We start from the raw sequence: 26,865 nt of genomic DNA on the forward strand, positions 1-26,865 counted from the left end.
TTTGAAGAAGTTTCATAACCAAAAGATAGGGATATTTTCGTCATACAAAATTTTTAAACGAAAAAGATGATTTACAGTCATTAAATATGCATGAAAAAGTGATGACTATATGAATCAATTGAATAAGACGGTGCGCTCCACATCAAATTTTCTACACCGCATGCATACATCAAGAATTTTTCCATCTCTTATTTTTTTCAAGAACTATGAAGAGCTATTCCCACCCTCTATCCTGTATCCACCGCATCTCCACCTTGGCCAGAGCCTAAGCCCGTGGCTCGAAATCGAACCAAGGTTCAATGGCACATATCTCCCATGGTTTCATGTACAATTCTTGGCATAAACGATGATATATAGACATGCCTTTATTACCTTCCTGGCCTACTTTGATTGAGGTCATGTTTACTTTGCTGGACTCCATAGGTTTTTGACATCTATGTCGATCCACCAACAGTGATACATGCCAACAAAATTTTGCATTCTAGATGGCTCATGTGTGGGTGTTCAAGTGTCCAACCACTTTCCGACATAGGTGGCGAAAAAAAGGGGATGTGTTCGGAATATAAGCTCCCAGAATCCTTGAGCAATTAATATATTTGGAATAAATGGTTTGTATGGGCAATATATTCAACCTTGGGTTGCTACTAATATACGAGCGAACAATCTCTAGCCAAGCAACTGCCAATCAACCCCATTTCCTTTTGCTATTATTAGTTGCACAAATGATTGCAATAGTATTCAAAATGGCAAATACGTAGAAAATTTTGTTCCCTATAATATGATAGGTCAAGAATTTTTCAAGAATAATAATTGTTTTACACTAATGAATATTATTATCTCCATTAAAAAAATGAACATCATGATAAAATAATTTAAGCAATCAAGGTAAAGATAGATCATGTCCAATTCAACTTGCTTAGACAATACAATCATAGTTTTCGTTGCAGCTTACGCCATATTCCATATGACATCATCTCATAAGTTTAGGTATAAGGTATTCTCATGTTGTTGTTATTTTTTTTTTTACTTTATTTTTATTTGACCAAAGAGAGGGATAAATCTTTATTACAAGCAAAGAAAAACATAACCACGAGCATCAGCCTCCATCAGCTGGATAAAATCTAGTGAGAAGCATTTGAACTAGGGGTGGCAAACGGATCGGATCGGTCATAAACGGATTGAGTCATAAATGGATCGGGTCAGAAAATGATCAATCCAAATCCGATCTGTTTATTAAACGGATTAAAAATTCAAATTTGAACCCGATATATTTATTAAACAGATAATCCGACTCGATCCATTTAACTCATTTATTAAATATGTCAAATTAGGTTAAATAAATTAAACAGATTAAACAGATCAAGTTACATGGGTCAGAAACAGGTTAAATATATTTTAAACAGGTTAAACGGATCTTAAATGGGTTAAACAGGTTAAACAGGTCGGGTTAAATCAGTCAGAAATAGGTTAAACAGGTTAAATGAGTTATCTGACTCAATCCAACCTAAATATTAAACGGATTAAATGGATCAGATATCTAAAATCCATATCCGATCCACTTATTAAACGAGTTAAATGGATCGACCCGTTTATGATCCGAATCCATTTAGCCTAAACTCAAACATGTTTATGACGGATCGAATATGAGTCGGATTGACGGATCGGATCATATTTTACCAGTTCTAATTTGCACCAAAACCCCAATTATTTTAGACTACATGCAAAGTAGGCTAACCAATCAGTGAGTTGATTATCCATTAATTTTTTTCAATTACATTAATTTTGAATGCTTGCTAGATTGGTAAAAAATTTATATTGCATTTTTTTTTTCATTTATCAGTTTCTTTCTAACTTCTTTATCTACTCATTCATCTTAATATTTAGGATCTTATATGTACATAAATACAAAGTAATTTTGATAGAATCAGTCGAGTGGTCCAAATAAGAATACTCTTATTTTGAAAGGAAACTCAATTGCTTGGTTTCTAGCGAACAAATAGGAATAATTTAAACCTCTTATTTATTCAAAAAGTAAATTAATCAGATAAGTGGATTTTAAGGGGCCATCAAAAATGTATTTCTTGTGTGAAGAAGGTATCTAGTGCTATCGGCCTTTTTTTTTTTATTTTTTATTTTTATTTATGAAATGGGAGGTTAAACCACCCTTTTTAATTTAATGCATTAACAATGAAAGGATTGTACAACTAATTTAATGCATGTCAATTAAATTCAGGTTGTTGTACAATTTTAACATGTTTCTCCAATTTTGTTGCTCAAAAATAGCCATGTATTGCGGTCAATCACCTCATCGTCCGATCGTCGGGAGCAAACACCTGCAAAAATGAGAAGTCCACACTGACCGAAGGCGGCTCCGGCGGAGACCCTCCGACGGTCAAGTCAGAGAGGTGACTGGACAACAGTGAAATGAAGATAGAGAGCTCGATCGAAAGAGAGAGAGCGAGCCTATGTTTTTTGGAGTTGAGAAGTGGGGGGAGCCCTCCTCTTGCACTGTTGCCTTCCCCGATTTATATAGTGGAGCACGGCATGGCGCCGTCATTAATGGTGCAGACAAGTGAGGAACTGTCAACTCACTGTAGACTGTCAGAATCGCCGTGAAAGCGTCACGTCGCCGTGGGGCCGTCAAATCATCAGGGTTGACAATGCTCTTGACGGGACAATGCCCCTAGGTAGCCGCGCCGCATGTTGCTGTCAGAACTGACAAGGTCTGACGGCTGTACGGCGATAGGAGGAGTCGACCGACCCTGAGTCGGTGGCCAGCTGAGTGGCGTCGGATCCCTCCATTAGTCGGGGAGTCTTACGTGAGTCGGCCATCAGACCTCTGGGTTCAGTCGGTCGGAGAAGGTGTGCCCGACATATCCTCAGTCGGTCGTGAGCCGATAATTAGCCGGTGATGACGTCCGTCGGTCGGTCGCTCCGGCCGCCAGTCGGTCAGTCCGGCCGTCGGTCGGTCGATCGGTCATTCCGGCAGTCGGTCGGTCGGTCCCTTCGACCGTAAGTCGGTCGGTCGGTCCCTCCGATCATCGGTCGGTCGGTCGGTGGGTATTCTCCAACACCATGTAATCATGCATTGTTAAAATATGCATTTGTGTAACCATGAATCTCACTATGATCAGAATTCCTTCTCATATCTTTCACATTAATTCTATCATGATTGAAGGATACTTCATATTTTCATGAATTTTCATAATTCAAATACTTAGTAAGAGGCCAACTTCTATGCTAATTAATTAATTGAGACGTAGATTGTTCTGGTGAATCAAACTTAAAGCATCAAAATGGATGGATAATCTTTCTATGAAAATATAATATTACTTTAAATCTTTTGCAATATATAGATAACTTCCGGTATTATATTTAAATAAAAGAGTATCAACCGTTTTTTTTTCTAAGCCTCCTGGCATTATTCTTAGGATTCTTATACCATCACGAGTGCTTCCCACTGTGATCACTTCAGCAATATTTAGCTTGCCTATTAAGATTAATTGGAAAATACATCTATTAAATCATTAAATGAACACATTTTAGCTTGATTTGCCTTCTCTCTCATTCATACAACAACTAAAAAAATGTCTAACTCCACATTTTTTTCATCAGCTAAATAGCCAAAATGTTAGACCAAAATACTGAGGGTCATACCGCGTTGGCTTCTCGATAGAGCATGATGAACAAATCAAAAATTATATCCCGTGATACTGTAGACTTGAATTTACGTATTTGACTAAAAATTGGACCACAATATCTTGAGTCATACCAATTTAGCTCCTCCATAGATCATGATGCACAAAGTCAAAAAAAAAAAAAAAAATTCATGATGCTGTAGCCCTAAATTTGTGGCGTTGCATGAGAAAACGACAAGACACTGTATCTTATAGAATTTTCTACATATCCCCATTTCAATGTCACGAGAGGACCGGTGCAATTCACATGAGTGGTGTTTTCCACATTGGGTGCTGTTGTTGTTGTTTTATGTTTGTTTTCTTCTTTTTTTTTGTTCTTTTTTTTTTCTTTTTTTTTCCTTCCTTAGGTAGTGCCATTTCGAAAGGAAACCACTCAACCAGGTGGGAACCAGACCATAGACTCTTTCTTCCGCAGAAAAATTGTTGTTGTAACGTTGTTACATTAAGACTACAGATCGGAACTAGGGTCCTCTCAAGCAACTTACGGAACAACTTTGAAGTGGTTCATTATTTACTTTATATGTTTCTATTCCTTACATACTTCAGATTTAAGTTAAGATTTTCTCTCTCTCTCTCTCTATATATATATATAAAGATAGATTTGAGTAAGATTGATCGAATTTGAACTCGGATCCAATCAGATTAAAACTGGATGATATGAATCCTATATCAATGATCCAAGCCATTGGATGTGATATACTACTTTAAAACTATTTGCATATTAAACTCATATGATTTGAAAATTTCTAACCCATGCATCAAGTGATCAAAAAATATATTTAATTCAATTTTATGTATGCTGTCCAATTTTTGACTACTTGATATACGAATTAAGGATCTCCAAATCATATGATTTTTTTATATAAATAGTTTTGAGATAATAGATCGCATTCAACAGCTTGAATCATTGATGTAGGATCTCTATTATAAAGTTTTGACTTAACTAGATCTGAGTCCAAATTCGATCGATCTAATATAGCTTTTATATATATATATATATATATTCTTCGTTCATACTTAATTAGAAAAAGGGTGCAGATCTCTTGCTGTGCATGCGATGCACCACATGGTGCGGTGCATTGCACGCACGATCCATCGCATGATGGATGGTGCATGCGATCGTGAATGGCATGCATCACACAATTCGCTGCACATGCGAACATACGTGCTATGCATCGTGCCATGTGGTGCGGTGCATAGCAGAGAATCTGTGCGTTTAAAAAAAACTACAGGATGAATCAAAATTACAATGGACATCAATTACAGTAGCATGATACAGTAAGAATGCCAAGGTCGAGCAAAGGTCATTTTGGATTCACCCACCCAAGACTTGTATTTCATACGACTTTGACACAATAAGAATGCCAAGTTTGAGCAAAGGTTATTTTTGATTCACCCATCCATATGGTGGGGTGCACAGCAAAAGATCTGCACGTTTAGAAACAACAACAGGAGCATGACACAGTAAGAATGCCAAGGTTGGGCAGAGGTCATTTTGGCTTCACCCACCCAAGCCTTGTATTCCAATGCGACTTTGAGATCCCAAAACGCTTTCCAATCAACTTCGTCTTTTGGCGCTGACCATTCCGCGGGGCAGCGGGTCTGGTCCCCCGTCTGCACTGCTCCAAGGTGAGACAGCATCATGGGGAAACGTTGCTACGTACGAACAACAAGACAAGTATGGCCTTTGGGCCAGTCCTCCTTTTCACAGCCTTTCACTCAACCCCTTCTCTCAAGTCTTTTTCCTTTTTCCACTCCTTTACCCGAGAGCATGGCGATGACTTCACCCCCTGTCTTTTTTTATTTATTTATTCATTGGTAGAGGACTTCACCCCTGGTCTTTGGGTCCGCTAGGATGACAACACTGCTGCCACTCTTTTGTTTGGAGGTGGTATCACTAGCAAGTTTCCAACTCTTATTCTAGGTTCACACCTTTGGAGAAGAGCCCATACCGAAGATGGGACCCAGGAAGAGTAAGGAAATCCTCCCAAGGTCAAATTGTACGCTGCTTTTGTGCACACCTCTTCAATAATTCAGTGCACACTTTGGTCAATAGATGGTGATGGGAACAGTGCTCCGGATAAGGGACTAGCTAACTGCTGCATCTTAACTCTCCCTTGGGATTTACTTGATGGATCCGTGAGAGGTGGTCAGCACTCGACATGGTTATTTTGCTCTTTTGGCAGGATATGCTAACTGCTCCTTTTGCTTGTTTTACTCCCCGTCTCTGGCAAGCCTGACAATATGGCCGGGTTATTTGAACCATGTGATCAATCCTGGCTTTGTGATCAACTTTGTATATTTAGTTCTTCTAGACAACCCCCTAAGCATTTGATTTTTTTTTTCTTTTTTTTCTTTTTTGTTGTAATGGTTCTTTTGGAAGGAAAATAAAGTGGAATTTATAGGATCCTCGGGTTAGGGAAATTTAGAAATCAGCTGGCTAGCAGCTTCAAATAAATGCATTGTGAGTTTGGTTAGTTATATACTCCATCAACTTTTGGTGCTAAAATTCTGTTGTGTCCGGATTCTCTTCTTAATGGACCATCTTACCAGCTCCAAGCGGACATTTAGGGTTGTTTCGTTCGTAAGAAGAATTTTATTATATTGAAACATTTTTTTCTCAAAACTTGATGATTGGATATATAATATCTGGAACAGTGGTTCTTACAGTTTGGTTAGCCATTACAGAATGACTTATATTTAGTTGGATATTTATTTTTTTAAAGAAATTATATGAAATATTTATTATACTCTTATAAAAAGGAAAGATTTTATCCCATTTTATCTAAAAATTTAATGACACTTCTGGAAAAATAATTTACCCCAATTCCTAACCAATGGGAATTAAACTTTTTCATGTTCCACATGAGTTTTTTTTTTTTCTCATGAGACATATGAATCCTATTCGCATGGGAAAACTACTGTTTCATCTTTTTTTCTTTGAAACTTCAAATCAAACATGACATATTTTTTTCATTTTGTTCATTGACCATACCTTCCTCCTCCTCTTCCCACGGACCAAACAAGGCCTTAAGAAAAAGACAACCTTCTTGCTGGCAGGTTGTTTTGCTTTTGATTGGGACCTCTTCCTGCATATTCCGCTAGTTATAAGGCTCTGTGTTTGGGTCTATACATCTGCTGTAATTTACCTTTCAGGAAACAGATTATGCACTGACTTCTAATTCCTAGATTTGAAGGATGAGGGAGTAACTTACAAGAAATGACTGATGAGCAGATAATGAGTGCATTAATCTTTTATACTCCACAAATCTGGTTTGGTATTGAGCATCTCTTTCAATGTGTCCAAGTCTTATGCATGTCTAAGACTGAACAAGATCTTCCACAGTTTCATTGTTTCTTTTTTCCAATGTGGTCCCTTATAGAACTTGTAAATTAGTAACAAATGTCAATTTTCTAGTCTTCTCATGACAACCTAAAGTCAAATGCATTTCTATACGCAATGTAATAGCTAGGGACCCACTAAAATAGAAAATATCTTAAAGGTGGCAGTTTACTTCATCCTAGATGAATAAACATCTTGATGTATCTTACATGAATATATTAATGCCTTTTTTATGTGAATGCGCTGTATTAATTATAAAAATAATGTATATTTTTATATGAGTTCATAGATTATTAACACCAAGACCATGAAGATTTGGAAAACGTGTCAGGTCATTAGTTTGGCCTGTTTCAATGGAGCTCAGTTCAGATCACAATAAACTCATGGACCACGACAATGGATCGATGTAACTGGTGATTTTTTTTTTCTTTGTTCTTTATCAAGGAGAAGAAAAAGGACCCGGAGGAAACCTCAGCCTCATTTAAGTACTAAGTAGTAGTTTATCCCGGATTTATCCAGGATCTGAGGTAGTGAAGATGTGCACAAAAGTAGCTATATAATTACAACATGTAAAGGAGAAGCCGTCTGTTGCTTGGACAGGATATTTTCTCAAAGGGTTTCACACGCCATAACTGTGAAGAAATCCTATCACTCTTTCAACAGGGATGCAGCATAAAGCACAAGCAAAGGAGATGACCCTTTTTTTTTTTTTTTTGTGTGTGTGTGTGTTTTGTTTAACTTGATCTATTAATTGATGGAGCATTGGTAAGCACAAGGCTTTTTTTTTTTTTTTTTTGATGAATTGGAGAATAATAATAACATCCCACTACTCATCAAGAATTTTATTTCAAAAGGCTAATTAATTACAATGGATTAGGTACAAAAGGTAGAAGAGAGAACTTCTCTCTTGAGAAGAATTACAATAGAATATATAGTGTAAGAAATCAAAATGATAGAAAGAGTGGAGACTCAAACAGTCATAGATATAATCCAAAACAAAATAGCATGGATAAAAAAGAGATTCAAACAGTAGTATCCGAACTTCGATATCTATAACAGTGGTTTATTTTTTATAAAATCACCAATTGCAAGACTCCATCATCGTCTAAAAGAAGAAAAGCAAAGCAAAGTGGCATTGAACCATAAACCAGCTTTAAGGCAAAGCAGTACAAGACCATATCTGAGTTTGAACAGGTAACTTTTACTTCCACTTTTGAAAGCTGCAGACGGTAAATTATGGCACATGAGATAAGGTCTAATATTTGAGCATGGATTCTCTACAGTGCATATGGAGCACCGCAGAGTGGGTACATCTGCGGACGGCCGCCATCAAAGGAGAGGGATTGTCATCAAATAATGTGTGCCGTGTATAACACGGCTCGTACTCGCACCTATATTATTTGATGGTCGTCCATGATCTAATAGTGATCACCCATGGGTGAACCATACTCTGCAGTGTGTGCGGCACCACTGAGGGCTCATGCCCCTAAAATTTACCGCCATTGCGATGGGCCAGCATGCACGTAGGAGGGGGACCAAATTAGGTGGCAAGGGGTGCCCAAAAGGAGGTGTAGCTGTAGCTGGATGCAGACTTTGAAGACGACTCTGTTCAGCTACGCCCGGACAAAGTCATCGCAAAAAGAGGTAGCAGTAGGAAGGGGGGTGGGGGGCGAAGAAAGAGGGGGAACGGAAGGAAAACCCATCAATCCAGCCAACAGGATTTTGTGATGGGACCTCCACAGCCAAGCAAGTACTTTCTCGAGCCATTTTCTATAGAGTGCGTAGTTTGCATGAACATGGGATGGGCCATGCGAAAAATTGGCGTTATTTACGCATGCCGTTTAGTTTGTAGGTAGATTGGATTCCAGGTTCATATGCAAATGACTTTTTTCTGATAATTAAAAAAAAAAAAAAGCTTGTTTGTTTGCCCTGCCATATGGCTAGCGAAGCTATTTTTGATTAAAAAATATATATATTTCAATAATAATGTTAGAGTAGACCTACGCTCTTGCTGTTGTTAAATGCCGGGGTATTTTTATCTATCCATATTCGACTGAATACAAAAAGTGCAAAGAAAAGGAACATGAGACGGAGAAATGTGAGGTGGAAAATATGAAAAATGCATTCATAATTAAATATGTTAAAGAAATTCATATTATATGGTAAAATAAATATATGTGAGTTAGATTATCAACGACATCAAGAGGTATTTGATTAGAGGGAGTTGAGTTCTGGAATTAGATTTGAAATAGGAATGGTTGACTCCCATTTCAATTGTGATTGAGAGAAATTTCATTGTAAGATGTAACGAGAATGGTACAATTTATTTAAAATTCAATCCCTACTCTTCTATAAAGATTTAAATTTTCATTCCGATTTTAATTTCAATCATAAATCAAATGTTTCGGAGGATTTGATCATTCCGATTTCAATTCCAATTCATTTCGATTTTCATTTCGATTTCGATTGCGAATCAAATATCTATAATGTATTAAAATAAAATAAAAAAAAGTATTGCCTTCGTAGTCACAACCTAATTGAGAATCTTTTATATCAAACAAAATAAAAAATAAAATTATTGGTCTAAACATAATTCCAAGACAAAAAGCAAGTTCATAAGAACACAAGCTAGAACACTTTTCCTAAACACTTTTTAACATTAAAAGGCCACCAAGGAATTTTTTTTTAATTTAGGAACATCTCTTATGCATTGGTTAAGAGGGAAAAAATTTGTCGAGCGAGTAAAACTTCTTGCTGATTATGCTAATGATGCAGGTCAAATACTTCCTTTGCCAAATTAGAGAGCCGCGAGCGGGTGATAGAAAATAGCTAACTGCCATCGTATAACACAAAGTTCACTGCGGGCATCATCAATCAAAAAGATTACAGATGCAGTACTGTTGGCTAGAAGGTAAATATAAACTATATATGAGGAACATGACCACATAAAACTATTCCATTGTGGGGTGGCTCCACTCGGTTGCCAAGAAATTGCCTCGCCAGAAAAGAGGTTGGACAGCCCTACCAAGAAAAGTCACCAATTTCAATGCACATAACACCGGGTGCTATTGATGATGTCACTTCCCAGCCGTTGGCATTTCAAAGTTACGCCAGATCTAACCAGCAAGTGGTCGGATATCTAGCGGCCCATGACACCTATGTGTACCTTTCCTTCCAAACGAGTACGGACTTCAGCAAGACAACTCCATGCAGCAACGCGATCACTTGGTGAAATAATATGAGACATTTTGATGTGTTGCTCGACAAAATGTGCTCAAGCCGGTTTTTTTTTTTTTTTTTGGTTGGTTTAAGGTGCGTTCGGTTCAGAGATCAAAAATAAAATTTAAATAGATGAACATAAAAATCGAAATAAAATTTAAAATTTAAAATTTAAATATTTTTAAATAAATATTTTAAAAATTAATTAAATAAAGATATAATTTTAAAAAAATTATTTTTAAAAAAAATATATTTGATAAAATAAAATTTAAATATTAAAAAAAAAGTTGAAATTAAATTATAGAATCGAATGCTTTGTATTTTTTTTGAATGAAAATACGAACAAAACTCTCTTCAACTAAACTGCCTCGGTGGGAATCACTCGTTTTCATTATTATTTTAATACCCTACTCTTTTTCTAACCAACCACATCCTTAAATTCTAATAATGACCAGCAAAGATGGATTGGCTTACAGCTTCAGAACATATATCAATCCCTAGCAGTTACAAAGAATGTCAGGACAGTCGATTACTTAGAGTGAGAGAGGTTGGCCGACCGATGAGGAGATTGTTGTTCTCATTAGTAGGCTGAACCAATTTGCATCTAAGTCATATACGTCAAGAAAATATTTATTGAGAGCTAATCTTATCCACTTCAAAAAGTAAATATTCGTTACAATGATGATACCACATCAAATTTATCATAATTCAATAAAAATATTTATATTTTATCGATTATTATATATTTTATTAATTTTTATGATAATATTTTATATAATTTTATCGATTTTTAATTTTAAATTAATTTATTATAAATTTAATACGATACCATCGTTGCAATAAATATTTACTTCATCTCAAATATTTTTTTTGACTTACAAATTAAATATGCATGTTCTCTTTTGACAGATAAAATATAATCGTTTATTCTATAACGATCTAAAGTGATGGCCAGGTCTAGCTGAGAAGCCACTCTAGGATTAATTTATGGGCTAAATACACGTGTTCCTTCGCATGACATCATGAAACAATGTCATATGACCTCGGTTTACATGAATCTTACCGAATACTGACCCTTTGTGACCTCTTGTGACCTGTGATACATTCTTTTTGGTACGAAGATCCATTTAATATACCATGAATTCGCTATTAAGAACCCATTCTTTGAGAAAATAAACTTAAATCACATTCGATTAACAAGGTGACGTGATATATTTAGTTGACAAACACGTTGGATGTCCTCCACGTACGTTGACTGCAAGGACTATCGTAACCACTCTTCTTCTATCAATAATATAGTTCGTGATTTTTACCAAAAAAAAAAAAACACACGCAGTATTTCTCAAATTGGATTAAGAAAAAAATAATTATGAATATTAAAATTTTATCACTAAGCGCATGATCCAACAGCCTGGGGCTCACGAGCCCAACATTAATTTTAAATGCCGGGAGAGCCTAATTATAAATATTATGGATGACTCATATAATTTAATTATATGTTGATAGAAAAAATTACAGATGACTGGCTACATTGAAGCGAGATTTTAAGCTCCGATGAGATGGAGATGTCTCGATTGTTTTATTTTATTTTTATGATAAAATATAATCAAAATGAAATTAAAACTTTGAACTTCATTGATAAGAAAAAAAATGAAAGGAGTAAAAGAAGGAAAAAAAAGAAATGAAAAAAAAGTATAGGAAAGAATTAAAAAAAATGAGAAAGGTTAGAAAAAAATGAAGTAAAGAGGAGAATAGGAAAAAAAAAAGAAAAAAAGAGAGGGAGAGAACAGAGCATATATATGGAACTTAACTGGAACAAGATAGGACAATAGGACATCTCATTTTATGAAAAAGTTAGATCATCCCTATCTTAGCTACAAGTAGGATAGCAAATAGATCAAATTGATCTGTGATCCAATCCAATCCGACCCACGTAGATCCGATCTAAGTCATTTTAAAGGACCCACAAATTTGAAACGGATTCTAAAATTAGATTTATTTTATTTTTTAAATTGGATTTGAATTTATCGAATTTTGATCCGACCTAATCCAACCCAATCGTGAAGCTTTTTGAATTGATTTGGATCTTGAGATAAATGACCCAATTCAACCTGATCCAATTGAATCTAATACGATATTCGAATACTCACCTGAATGGCTGAATCTAAATTCATTCCGAATCTCTCTCTTAGCCTCTTAGACGTTCTCTTAAAATAAAATAATGCTCTCAAAAAGACTACAAATAATTATATTTTATCTATATTTTCTCTCAAAAAATAAATTTCGACATCAACAACATTTATTGTTGTTTTATTAAAGTCATAGTATTGAAAATAGGAATTCTTAACATCTGGATACAAAAATAATGAAATAAAGATAATTTGGCATATTATTTAGCTTTAAGTTTTATTACAGCTTATCTTGTAGATTTTTTTTTTAAAATTTGTTTAATGAATTTTTTTTATCTTAATTCAAATATTTTTGTCTTGTGATTTCAAACCTATATTCTTTTGGTTTCATTTATTATAACTCATTTTTTTATCAAGAACTTACAAGTTCAACCATTTTTGTCAGCATCTGCCAATTTTTGTTGGCATTCTTGAATTTTTTTTATATATGTAAATAAAATTAGATTTGATTTCTCATAGTTATAGATGTATTTAAAATATTCATGATCAATTTCCTATTCAGATGAATTTTTTTAAAGTTAGATTTTCTAAGATAGTATGTCATAAGCTATAAGAAGACAATCTTTATTATGATGCTTGAAAGTTTAAGACATATAGTCTCTTAAAAAGAAGTTTGGATGGGTGAGTTAACCCCATGCCATTACTTACACAATTCTTTCTATTATTATTTCTCATAATTTTTGATGTTTGATTGCAACTTGTGCACACATTTTTCTTCTTGAAACTTACATCATTTGCAATTAAATATGGTAAGCTTTTCAATGATTTGTTTCCTATAAACGAAGAAAAGAATTGATTCCTTAACAAAAGAAGTTGGTTAAGTCTGATGGTAATGCGAATAAGATTGTTTATAGATTTTTTACTTATTGATTTTGTTATTTATAACCTGATCCAAACTAATCCAGACCTGGGTCCGAACTGAACCCATATTTCATTGATCGGGGTCGGGTTATACATGGATTCGCTCCAATCCGAATGATTCGTTGAATCAAGAAATTTGATTATGAATCCGATCCGATCTTTTATTGGACTAGATTTAAATCCAATATTCAAACCTGATCGATGAATCAGATCGAATCGAGGTCGCTCATAATTCAATCCGATCCGACCCATCTGTACCCCTAACTATACCTCTATCTACAAGATTCAAAACCTTCATTGAAGTGATTAAGATTCTACATAACGAGTTAGATGTTGCTCCAAATGCTTTTTTAGCCCTTTTATAGTAAGGCGTTTTTGTGTTTGAACAAGTGCATTAATACCATCACATAAATGTAGCACATGCCTACCTATTTTCAAGGTAGTATTGAACAAGTCTACAAGACTTTGATCTCCAGAACTTTCAACATGCCAAAATCTAAACCGGAAAAAGGTCTCGTGATCTTTTCTTGAGCAGGTCTCTAATACATTAGGTTAGTACGCATGGTACAAGGGCATCGATAAAACAAGTTTTGCTCACTGATTTTATCCTTTGCAGATAATATTCACCAGGCCATGCAAAATTACTATGTAAATTAATCAATTTGCGTTCAAAGATGAGTCCATAAATTAATCAGTTTGCATTCAAAGATGATTCAACTTGGTCTTTCATGTTCTAAAAAAGACGAAGGTGCTCACAGTTTGTTAGCTTGCAAAGATGACACAAATTACACGATTGAAAATTTACATTTGGCAGAGCTCAGTGTCTCTCTCTCTCCAACATGGATTGGGGGAAGAGAGAGAAAGAAGATATAATCTATTTTGGGTTGATGAGAAAATTGTGTTGCATTACTTAAGTTACGCTTTTAAGTACATGATGACATCATTTTGTAGTTATATCCATAATTTTTATTGATGAATGTTTCAATTCCAGTTTCACATTCAGCTCAAAAAAAAAAAAAAGAAGAAAAGAAAAGAAAAAAATCCCAATTTCATATAGGAACTCCATGTAACAATCCAAAGTAGTCTTCCACATATTTGACCTGGCACATTCCAAATGAGAGTTAATTTCCTTGGGTTATTTTACTTGTAACATTACACAAATCAAGCAGTTGATTGTATATTTCAACGTCAAACTCCATTGCTATCGTTGGCCTACAGATACTTGTGTATGTTAACGTAATCGTGCGCATTATAGGCTAAAATGTGCTACTTTGAAGCTTCTTCATGCAATCCACCATAGCTTTTCTCTTCTTCCAATGGTAGCAAGACTAATAACTATTTTTTGAATGTAAAAGTTCTATTTCATAAATAGACATTTGGTATTTTGGTGGACTTTAAAACTGACAATATCTTTATGTTTTTTTTTTTGATATAGAAAATGAGATTGGAGGGGGGCAATCTCACACCACCATATGGATTGATCTTTGGCCAAACCCAATGGCCAGAAGATTAGAAACCTCTTCCAAATCGTTTGGCCATCAAAATCAGCTTTCTTGCGGTCATATGCGTCCTAACATTTAATCAAAGCTGCAACATCCATTGCGATTCGAACTCAGACTGTTTGATTGGAAGCTAGTGGTTTGTTCTACTGGATTGCCACCACGGTGGCACTAGAGGAAGATTTTTTTTTTTTTTTTTGTTATTAAGAGAAAGATCATTATTGTGTAATTTGTCTACTTTGGTTTGTTTTAATAAAACATGAATTTATACCATAAATGAAAACTACGATGCAGAAGTCACCAACTACTTTTACTTAATAACTATAAAATATAAATGCACGAATTGGTTATCTGCTGATATTCTTGTGCATTGTTTAAAAGCGACCAACCGTAACAATAAGTATGCTCTTGCAATTGAAAATTATAAGGATGACATACTCTATAAAAAAAGTATAGCTACATGAACCATTCAATAATTATCCACCTTTTAATATAGCTATACATCTCTAATTATACTTTTTGACCATTTTGCTTTCACGTTTCCAAGTCTTGGCAAAAGAACCTATATTTTTTTTATGGATCGTTCTTTGATAGATAAATATTATAAAAAAATTGATTAATTTTTTATTGATTAATTTATTTATATTTTTATATTTTTTAGATTAATAAATTATTTTTTTTAACGATAGCATCTTTTCATAAAATAGAAAAAAAGTTTTACCTAACTAAATGATGGTTAAGTCATTTTCTCACAATCCAAAAAATATTTTATTCTTAAAATACCCTTGACCCTATAATCATAATATAATAATAATATAACAATAAAGTAATAATAATATAAATATATTATTATTGTGGTGTAGAATAGGAGGCTTCATTAGTTTCACATTGGTTGTGAGTCAAGAGGAACTCTGGCTTATATAAGAAGGAACCATCCTTCCTACGTGAGGCATCATTTAAAGAGCAAAATCGTGAGGCCCGTGGGCCAGAGCAGATAATACCTTATATGCCGAGCTATGATACCTCTCCGAATAGCAGAAACAGTAAAAAGTAAAACTATAACAGCACTTAGACAGCTCCAATCTACTGGCAATCACCTTCCCTCGCCGATGTGCGCCAAGTGGCAACCTGTGATTGGTCAGAATAGAGCTCTTGCGGATCCAACGATCCAATGGTCCAAATGTGAGGATGATTCAGCATATGAAGCCAATCCTTGATGCGTGTCAACCGAAAATAGCTCAATGAAATCAGTTTCGACCTCGGACTGATACTCTCTTCGACCGACTTTATTCAAGTTTGGGCTTGAGAGTGGAGGGCATCTGTTGTGGATCTTCACCTCGGCTTCGGCTAAATGAATCCTCGATGCTAGCCGAACTGTAGAAGATGGGCACTGGTTAGATCACGACATGCAATGGACCTGAATATTGTTGAACACACCCCGTCAAGCTAGTAGTGGCTATTCTCGATCCTCGATCCATATTGGGGATTTCACCATGGCTCCAGACGAGCTATTTTAGGTCGTCCATGTCCGAGCTATGATTTTTCTTAACAGAGTCTATTCCTCTTCTAAATTGAAAAAATTCAGATAAAGAAGAACTCCTTCACGATCGATTCTCCCACAAAAGAAAATAATTTCTCTGAATCAGTTGACATGCCAAATCCGAAAAGCAATCATGACTCTAAGACGTATACAACTCCGATTCCTTCCTTATAAATAAAGGGGCATAGAAACTGTCAAAGTAAGCCCTCGACTCCCACTCTCTCCTTCTCATTGTTCTCCATTTTCTGACTTGAGCGTCGGAGGATCTTTATCGGAGAATACTTTGGTGAGGACTTTTTGCAGGCATTCAGGCGGAACTCCAGCAACAGCGTCACCTCGGCAATCTGACCTTAGGCATGCAGATTAGGAGCAACAATTATTATAAAATTTTATTTAATATCATATATTAATATATTAATTTTTATATAATATATTATAATATATAATATTATAATTATTTATTGTGATATAATATATATTATCCACATTATATGTGATACTATATATAATATAATATGATATAGTAAAATAAAAAATAAAATATAATCTAAAATTATACTAGCGGTGCATCTTTGATGCAGTCATCAATTTTTTCTTTTGATCATCTCATGGCTATTGAAAATGAATCAAATTAGATGATTCTATTACGATAAGACCAGTTATTTACAATGATAATAGAATGCTATACAAAATCAATAACATCTCGAGATTCAAACGATTGCAGATAACATAACTAGTAAATATTTTTTTTTTCTATTCAATTTTTTAATTTTTTTTGATAAATGATTAGCGTCCGAATTGTTGGAGATGTTATTTGTCAAGTTGGCTAACTTTAGTTCAGACACTGCCGTCCTTCCAGGTGGAATAGAGATTTGGATCGATATATAATATATTTATTAGATTATATTATATTATATTATAATCATATAATATATAATATATTTATATTATATTATTTATTATTATATAATATATAATATATTATTATATATATAATAATATTTATATAATAAAAATATTATAAAAAATATGTATACATTTTAGTAATTTATCCAGAAAAATAATAACATATGAAGAATAAAGAATATGAGTAATAAATTTTGAAATTATTTTTTGATACATGAAATAATATGAATAAATTATTTTTTTACCTAAATGTTATAATACTAAAAATACAGATTTTCGGATAACTTTTTTACCTACAAAGAATATGTACTGAAGGAAAATGATTAAATATGGTAAAATCAAGTAGCATTGCAATATATCATACAAATATACAATGCATTATTTTGATCACCTAGAATTATCAGAAGAACCAACGGGCCAATGGACTTGACTATTTATCAATTTTGAAATTATGACTTTTTCTGGCCTAACATGCCTCCTCTAATAATTGTTGAGAAAATTTAATAGTTCTACATTTATTCTACGTTTAACGATGCTAACTGATAATTTATACTACTATATTACTTTTTGAAGAAGAGTTAGTTATTGAAGTATTAAACAGTTAAACATTTTATGTTATTTTATATACCCATTCAACACCTCTCTCCAATGCAAGCGCCAGGGAGAGAGTTACTAATTGTTTGGTAAAAAATTTGGCACAATTAATAAAAAAAAATTATCAGCGAGATAATTTTGGAAGATAGAAGTAAAAATATTGCTTCCAAGCCATCTCACAACTCAAATGAATAATTGATCGGTTTTATGGTGCACATATCATCCAACAAATATAGAGAAAGAATAATTCATCGCGTTAATGGTTCTAATTGACATCTGTCCATATTAATAGCTAATTTAGGGCATGGTTATCAATATTTAGCTTTATGATTACCTTTCCTAGTCTCTCTCATCTTTGCTATACAGTAGAGATGATCAAATTTGTTAAAAATTTAGAGCACAAATCTTTTAGATTGTAAAGTATTTGCTAATTAAGTTGTTCTTCATTCATGAGCTATTTTGCATAAGATATTGCAAATAAATCCTATTTCTAAGATTATTTTGAAGATTCAATCTTCAAAAGATGAAAACATCCTATGCCTGCTCCTAGTCTATTGCAGTGCGTATGAATCATTATTTTTCTATTCACTATCTCTTGCATAGTTAAAGTTTGATATGTTTGACAGAGAAGTCAGTTTGAGTCAATAGAATTTATTCATCCAATTTTGTGAGTTTGAGAGGTATAAATTGTGCGTGAAGCATTTTTATCTATATTCCCATTGCTTACTTGTAAACATGTACACAATATCAACAAATGAAATATAATAGGCAATTATTTTGGAAAGGGCAACAATAAAAACCACACAAAGCAATAATGCAGAGTGGATTTTTTTAATAGTCAAAATCAATTTTATGAGATCATAGTAATAAGCACAACAAATTGAAACATTGAATTGGTACCTTCTCAAATTTTAACTCCTCATAAAAGGTTACCAAATTGACTTTAGATAATTTTGCCATGCATGCATAGTTAGGAACATATGTCAATAACTCCTTGCCTTTCATTATTTCTAAATTTGTGAAATAGATATAGATAAATGTACAACAAGCTAGAACATTGAATTTCAGAGAGTTGATTTAAGGAGTGTTATAAATGATATTGTCACTATTTATATATATCTAAATCAACAAAATTACCTGAGATACCAGCAAAACGATCCGGAAATAAAGACCCAAATCATGGCTGGGAAGAGTGACATCACACCTTAGCTAGCTTACTTTGTGACAAGTGAGATGCAATTTTTTTTTTTGGAGATTTTACAAGGATGCCTAAAGCACTTCTAATAGCAACAAAGCTCCCCACATGACATGAATAAAATCATCCATGATATCATAATTTATCTTCTTTTTAAAAAAAATTCTATAGTTTATCCTATATTCTGAATATTTGTTTTTTGCTCACATTAGTCCATCATTACTGCAAGATATTACTCATTTTCCCATCAAGTCGGATTTGCTAATTTAGACTTCTTTGCTGCAATTAATTAAAGAAAAATTCTATCAAAATCTATGCACATTTTTCACCTGGACATATGCCGACGAGGCTGCATTACAAATTTGAAAGAACTGAAATTGACAATATTTGTAGAAATTGAAATAGAAGAGCTTATCATCCATCAACTTCTGAGGACATAAAATATTCAAAGAGTGGCAATGGAAAGCCAAGAGTGCAAGATTCGTAACCAGTCAGTACTTGATCGAGTCCATATTAAAGGAGAAGAAAAAATATTAACATTTCACGGCCATGGAGCCTGAGGGCCGAGGGGGGAAACTAATAAATTAAGTCCAAGCTGGTGGGTGGTAAGCACACATGCACGAGAAATCCACACCCACGATTGCAGCACCCAGCAATATCTCCGGGCCCCACGCCCCATCCCCGAGCCCCAGCTCCTCTCATTTATTGCGTCCCAATCCGCTCCTCCACCACGTTTTTTACCAACCCTCCCCGATTTCCTTCCCAAAACCGGCAAAACTCTAATCCGATGCGTTAGATTTCCGGGCCATACGGCGATCCTTGCCGTGTTTAGATCAGACGGCCGAGAAAGCGTTGAATTATAAAAGAACTCCCTGGTCTTTGCACGTAACACTTTGGGCATATCCGTCTTTTAAAACCCCAGCCCTTCTTCAAGAATCAAGCTTAGTGGCCCACTTCTTCTCTGAGAAGCAGGGTAAAGCAGAGCATTTCTCTGTGTTTGTAGAGCAAAGGCTGGAAGAGAAAGAGAGAGAGAGAGAGAGAGAGAGGCTATGGAAGCCGGTCTGGCTACGAGGCCGAGGGCGGGGTCAGCCCTTTTTACTCGGTTACTTTTCTCTGGGAGCGGCCTTTGACTGCGTCCTCCTTTCTCGAGTCCTTCCAACCCGCAAGTCAGCCTTCACTCGCATCTTTTTTTTTTTTCCTCATCTCTCTCTTATTATCTCTATTTCTTTTTATCGCTTCTTTTTCGGTTCGACGACGTCGCTTGGCTAGCTAGAGATAGAGAGAGAGAGAGAGAGAGAGAGAGGAAGGGGAGGTTGGTTTGGGGTGAGGAGGGGACAAGAGAGGGGTCTGAAAACACTGTTGGGTTCCCCATTTCTCCTCTGTTGCCAGCTTTGGCTTTTTACCGGGGGTGGGACCTCAAAGGGGGTTGGGGGGGGGGGGGGGGGGGGGAGGGGGAGGGGGACTGTGGAAAAAGGGTGAGAGGAGCTTTCATTTTTATCTAGAGTCCAGTTTTTTATCCGGAGGCTTGACTTTATTTTTTATCTCTTGCGAGAAAGAGGGTAGGGACGGTCAACCGACCCCCCCGCCTTTCACCTCTTGTTGTCACTGCTCATCTCTCTCTTTTCTGGGATTTTCTTTCTTTGTTTTTAGAGGCCTCGAGTCCACATGTGTGGGTTTTTTATCCATCTTTTCCGTCTTTACTCCTCCTGCCATTTCTATGCTTCTGAAGCGTCTCTCTTTTCTTAGCTTCCTCTACTTGCTCCGAGAGTCCTGCACTAGAGAAAAAGCTTGCGGCTGAGTCTTTTGTTCTGGGGATTTTTTTTAAACAATTTTTTTATTTATTTTTTGCTTTGGGTTGGGTTGGTTTAGGGTTTTGAGGGGGTAGGGGAGGTAAAGGGAGACGGAAAGAGAACGAGGTGCTAGCGGGCTCGCTTGGCTTCTTTCTCTTTCTTTCTGCCCTAGTGCGACAGAGGGAGAGGGAGAGGGAGCTGGAGGCATTTGTTCATAACCCGTTTATGCTTTTGCCTCCTCTGATCTCTCCGTTCCTTTAGATCTCTTCTTAATCTATTTTCTTCTTTAGTTTCTATCATGTTTTATTTCTTGGTCTCTTGTGCTTTGATCGTTTCTCTGGGAAATTGAGAAAATTTGTGTTGGAAAGAGAGACGGCCATCTCCCGCTAGATCTGGTAGTACTGCTACTACCGGTATTGCTGCTGTAAGCGAAACAAATAAAAGCAGGCTGGGGACGAGGAGGTGTTGAGAAGAGAGAATAAAAAGAGGGGTTCATTGATGAGTTTTGGTGGATTGTTCGACGGTGGTTCCGGTGGCGCTCGAGTCGTGGCTGACTTCCCGTACGGCAGCTCCGCCATGCCCGCGGGCGCCATCTCCCAGCCGCGTCTCGTCTCCCCCTCCCTCTCCAAGCCCTTGCTCAGCTCCCCTGGCCTCTCCCTCGCCCTGGTAACCCTATCTCATCAATTCCTCCCCCACTCTCTCTCTCTCTCTTGCGTTAAAAAAAAAAAAAAAAAAAATTTCTAGATGGTCCTTTTGGTTGATTTGGTTTGTGGTCTTCTTGGCCGCCAGCAAACAAATATGGAAGGGCAAGGCGACAGGAGTCTGGCATCTATCGTCGGGGGTGCCGGAGGCGGCGGCCACGGTGGAGGAGGAGGAGGACGGGATTTGGATGCAGTGGGTACTCACAGGGAAGATGAGAACGAGAGCAAATCGGGGAGCGAGAACCTTGAAGGCGGCTCCGGCGACGATATAGACCAGGAGAACCCTCGGAAGAAGAAGAGATACCACCGCCATACCCCTCAACAGATCCAGGAGCTCGAAGCGTAAGGCATCCATTTCCTTAATTCTCTTCTTCCCTCACGTACTATTTTCTCACTTCTTTGGTTCCGAGCGATAATTTCCTCGCTGCAGTCTCTTCAAGGAATGCCCTCACCCGGACGAGAAACAAAGGCTCGAGCTCAGCAAACGGCTCAACCTGGAGAGTCGCCAGGTCAAGTTCTGGTTCCAGAACCGGCGTACACAGATGAAGGTATTAGTACTCTACAATCTGGAATCCTACAAAACCTGGTTTCAATTTCTCTATCGTTTCTAGGTTTTCATCTTCTTGTTGTAGTGTATCGATCTCCTTGTTGTAGTTTATCTTCTGATCGACTCCCAATAATATTGAAATCAGACCCAAATGGAACGCCACGAGAACACGATCCTCAAGCAGGAGAACGACAAGCTCCGGGCCGAGAACATGTCGATCAGGGAGGCGATGAGGAACCCCATCTGCAGCAACTGCGGCGGCGCGGCGGTGCTCGGGGAGATCTCTCTAGAAGAACAGCACTTGAGAATCGAGAATGCCCGGCTGAAAGACGAGCTCGATCGAGTCTGTGCCCTCGCCGGAAAATTCTTAGGCAAGCCTATTTCAGCCTTGGCCAATCCACTTCCTCTCCCCATTCTGAACTCAAGCTTGGAGCTTGCGGTCGGCACGACCGCATTTGCTGGGTTGGGCTCGGTGCCCATGAACTTGCCTGTCGTCACTGATTTCCCCACCGGGGCGTCGAGCCCGCTGGGAAGTGTTATTACTCCTGTGAGGCCTATCTGCTCCATGGGTGGGGTCGAGAGGGAGAGGACCATGCTGCTGGAGCTTGCGCTGGCCGCGATGGATGAGCTGGTAAAGATGGCCCAGATGGATGAACCCCTCTGGGTTCCAAGCTTAGAAGGGGTTAAAGAGACGCTGGACGATGAGGAGTACGAGCGGATTTTCCCTCGCTGCATCGGGATGAAGCCTGTTGGATTCGTGTCGGAGGCCACCAGGGAGACAGGCTTGGTGATCATCAACAGCTCGGCCCTCGTCGAGACTCTCATGGATGCGGTAAGCAAGACACTGCGCGCCTCTATGCTCTCTCCGACTCAGGATATCGGTGCAGTAGTTGCTTGTTTTGGTGCTATCATCTCCTGCATGTTCTTTGTCTCATCGATCCGTGCTATCGGTGTTTTCTCGCACCCAGCCTATTGCAATATGAATTATTTTTTATTTTAGGTTAAGTGGCATCATATCATCATATCAAGGTAGACCTGATGATTGCTTAGTTTTTCCATGATTCATATGTTATTTATGCTCGTGAAAACTTTTCCATCCTGCAGGCCCGATGGGCAGATATGTTCCCTTGTATGATTGCGAGGTCCACCACCACTGAAGTAATTTCCAGTGGCATGGGTGGTACCAGAAATGGCACCCTCCAGCTTGTGAGTTCCTGGCCTTCTGATGGTGTTCCTTTTTGAGATGTTTGTTCAATTGTACCCATCACATATGACTCGATTCTTACAACCATTCCGTCTATGATGCCAGATGTATGCGGAGCTCCAGGTTCTTTCGCCATTAGTTTCGGTTCGCGAGGTAAATTTCCTTAGATTCTGCAAGCAGATCGCCGAGGGTGCGTGGGCTGTAGTCGATGTCTCCATTGATGGAATTAGAGAGAACTCTTCTGCCCCTACGGCCAATATCAAGTGCCGCAGGCTGCCTTCTGGTTGTGTGGTCCAGGACATGCCGAATGGCTACTCGAAGGTGAATACTCTTACACTTCTCTTCCTTCCGCTGCTCATCCCATTAAGCTAAGTCACGAGTCTTTGATTTTCTTAATTTTTTATATACCTTGCCATCTTTGAATTGATTGGAGTACCAATACGTGGCCATAGCTGTGATGCATCATGGATTTGTGGTTTGGAAGTCAAGTGTCATTTGTTGTGGATGCCGGATGCTTGTGTACATTAGTCAAGGCCTAATCTCGGGCTTGCATAAAATATAATCCGCTCGTGCCCTTTATTTCTTTTTAATATCTCAGTCAGCGGGGTTTGTGGATTACCATGAATTTTCTATGCCTTCCAGCTTCGATTCACAGCACTCCCCAAGCGTATTTCTCCTTGTTTTTTTAAAAGGTTTAGAATTTAGATGCTTCTTCTACTCCTCGGATGGATCACCGCTGGGTTGCTTACTGTCTCGTATTCAATCCATGTGTTTTGTTATGCTTTGTTTTTTTTCATCGATCTCGCTTCTGCACGCTCACCACGCATTTTGAAAGCCGCTAATCGAGGCTCGGCCGTCGCCTTGGCCCCTGTCCTCCGTTTCGGTCTCATTTCCCCTTCCTCCAGATTCCATTTTATAATAATTCATGGAAGCCTCTCCTCCTCTTCCCCCTCCATCCCGGATCTCAAGCACATTAAGCCGTTTAACTCTTTGACTTTGGTGCAAAGCCCTCGTGAAGCGGAGCTTCTTCTTGCATTAATTAAGTTTAAGATGATACTAGTTTACTGAATCAATTCCATGTATATGGTTTCTATTCCCATTTCTTGTTCCTTCGGTGTTCCCCTCTGCTATTAATATATGTCCTCTCTCCAATCTCTTCGTTCCTTAGGCCCTAGCCATCAGGTTTCAGGGCCATTGCGTTGCCCAAGGACTGCTTATTTAGCCAATGCACCAGTAGAGGTCCTACCTCTACTTCTATATATCTACTGGTTTTTCTCTCCGGTCCGCATCTCGATGCTATGCTAATGGTCAAAAGCTTGGTGGGTGGGGGCGGTTTTTAATCCTCAACCGTCAGCGCCATGTGTTGGCAGCTCTGGAGCGGGTATAGTGTTTTGTCTTCTTGTGCTAGCCTCTGTGTGTGGTAGAGTGTCTCGCGTCATGCGGGACGCCCTATCCAGGTCCGGCGGTGTAAATGCGGAGGTGGTGACAGTCGGGGGCATTAATGAGCTAACGACGCGATGGCGCGCAGGTCACATGGGTGGAGCACGCCGAGTACGACGAGGCCGCGGTGCACCCGCTGTACCGCCCGCTCCTCCGCTCCGGCCTCGGCCTCGGCGCACGCCGTTGGGTTGCCACCCTCCAGCGCCAGTGCGAGTGCCTCGCCATTCTGATGTCCTCCTCCCTCCCAACCCGAGACCACACCCGTAAGTCCAACAACGACATATTTGTTCCAAATATATTTGTTCTGGTGACTCGCGATCCCTGTTGTGGATGTTAATGCCGTATCGTATGTTTGGTTTTGATGACATGTACCAGCTATAACAGCGAGTGGGAGGAGGAGCATGCTGAAGCTGGCGCAGAGGATGACGGATAATTTCTGTGCGGGGGTGTGCGCGTCGTCGGCGCACAAGTGGAGCAAGCTGAGCCTGGGGAATATTGGAGAGGACGTGAGGGTGATGACGAGGCAGAGCGTGGACGATCCCGGGGAGCCGCCCGGCGTGGTGCTGAGTGCGGCGACGTCGGTGTGGCTGCCGGTCTCGCCGATGCGGCTGTTCGATTTCCTCCGGGATGAGCGGCTCCGGAGCGAGTGGGACATACTGTCGAACGGTGGGCCCATGCAGGAGATGGCCCACATTGCCAAGGGCCAGGACCACGGCAACGCCGTCTCCCTCCTCCGTGCCAGCGTCAGTATCATTATTGCTTTGCTTCCCACTATCGATCTCATCTTTCTTTCGCTCTATTTCTGTGTTACTCTTTCAGGTTTGCTTTTTACCTTTTTCTGTCCTTTGCTTCTTTCCGTGAGTTCAAAAGTTTTCTAGAAAAATTTCGTGAAAAATAAAAAGTTGTATGGTAGCGGTAAAGCAGACTGCTGCGTTGGGAAGTGAGAACGGGGGCGCAGAGATCAGCAGAAAGGCTGTACAGGAGTTGACATGACCGACTGTCATCTGCCGTTTCCCAATTCTGACGTCAAGTTGATCTCCCCATGCCGAGGCCCCTTCCTCTCTTCTTCTTTTCCCCTAACTTTCTGAGATCTCGCTTAATTATCGATAAGAGTGTTATTTATGCAACTTTGACTTGATCACGTTGATATTATTTTTTCTTAAACCTTTTAGCTAAGTTTCGGCAAGATGTCACTCTGTCACTGGCTCGGCGGCATTTACGTAGATTTGTTACGAATTTTATCGTCGTGCTATTTTGAAAATTTAAGCTAATATCGATTTTTTATTTTACTGCATCCCTGGATACCATAACAGTGTAATTTAAAATAAAGATCTAGTTGCTGCATCGTATCTTGTTCATTCAACTTTTGCACGCCATCTGTTTAAGATTAATTAGTTTTTTGTTTTTGTTGATTTGTTTATCTTTTGACGGATTTTTGTTGGATGTGATGGAATTAACGCAATGTCCACCAGGCGGTGAGCGCAAACCAGAGCAGCATGCTGATACTGCAGGAGACGTGCACGGACGCGTCGGGGTCGATGGTGGTGTACGCGCCGGTGGACATACCTGCCATGCACGTGGTTATGAACGGCGGTGACTCCGCCTACGTGGCCCTCCTCCCATCGGGCTTCGCCATCCTGCCGGACGGCGGCGGCGGCGGCGGGGGACCTCAGAAGGTCGGGGGTTCGCTTCTGACGGTGGCATTCCAGATCCTGGTCAACAGCCAGCCTACGGCCAAGCTCTCAGTCGAGTCGGTGGAGACCGTCAACAACCTCATCTCCTGCACCGTCCAGAAGATTAAGGCCGCCCTCCACTGTGAACCTTAGTAATTGCACCAACTTCCTCTTCGCCTCCCTCTTCGCCTTTTTTTTTTTTCCTTTTTTTTTTCTTATTATGAGAGAGAGAGAGAGAGAGAGAGAGAGAGAGAGAGAGATGATGGCTATGGATCGAGTCAAGAACGAACCGCGCGGTGAAAACCTTTGCTAAGTGGTAAGGAGATATGGGAAGTTAGAGGAGATTAAAGTGTGTTTGAATGCATCCTTTGTGCTGTCTCTTGCTACTGCTGATTATAGGAGGGAAAAGAAACGAGGGGGGCACGTTACTATAATCCTTAACACGGAGCAATGGTGGTGGTTCGGG

At 38.3% G+C, this 26,865-nt stretch overlaps 1 protein-coding gene across 1 annotated transcript; it reads left to right on the plus strand.

Annotated features, from left to right (window-relative positions):
* Window positions 1–20,512: 20,512 nt before the first annotated feature.
* LOC105054126 (homeobox-leucine zipper protein ROC5) lies at window positions 20,513–26,763 on the plus strand. Its single transcript, XM_010935567.4, has 9 exons — window positions 20,513–21,500; window positions 21,624–21,877; window positions 21,966–22,083; window positions 22,228–22,914; window positions 23,187–23,288; window positions 23,392–23,607; window positions 24,815–24,989; window positions 25,102–25,469; window positions 26,199–26,763. Exons 1-9 carry the CDS (start codon window positions 21,333–21,335, stop codon window positions 26,550–26,552), a joined length of 2,442 nt encoding a protein of 813 aa, XP_010933869.1. The 5' UTR covers window positions 20,513–21,332; the 3' UTR covers window positions 26,553–26,763.
* The last annotated feature ends 102 nt before the right edge of the window (window positions 26,764–26,865 follow it).

Source organism: Elaeis guineensis, chromosome 11 (genome assembly GCF_000442705.2).
Source record: "Elaeis guineensis isolate ETL-2024a chromosome 11, EG11, whole genome shotgun sequence".
NCBI classification, from domain to species: Eukaryota; Viridiplantae; Streptophyta; class Magnoliopsida; order Arecales; family Arecaceae; genus Elaeis; species Elaeis guineensis.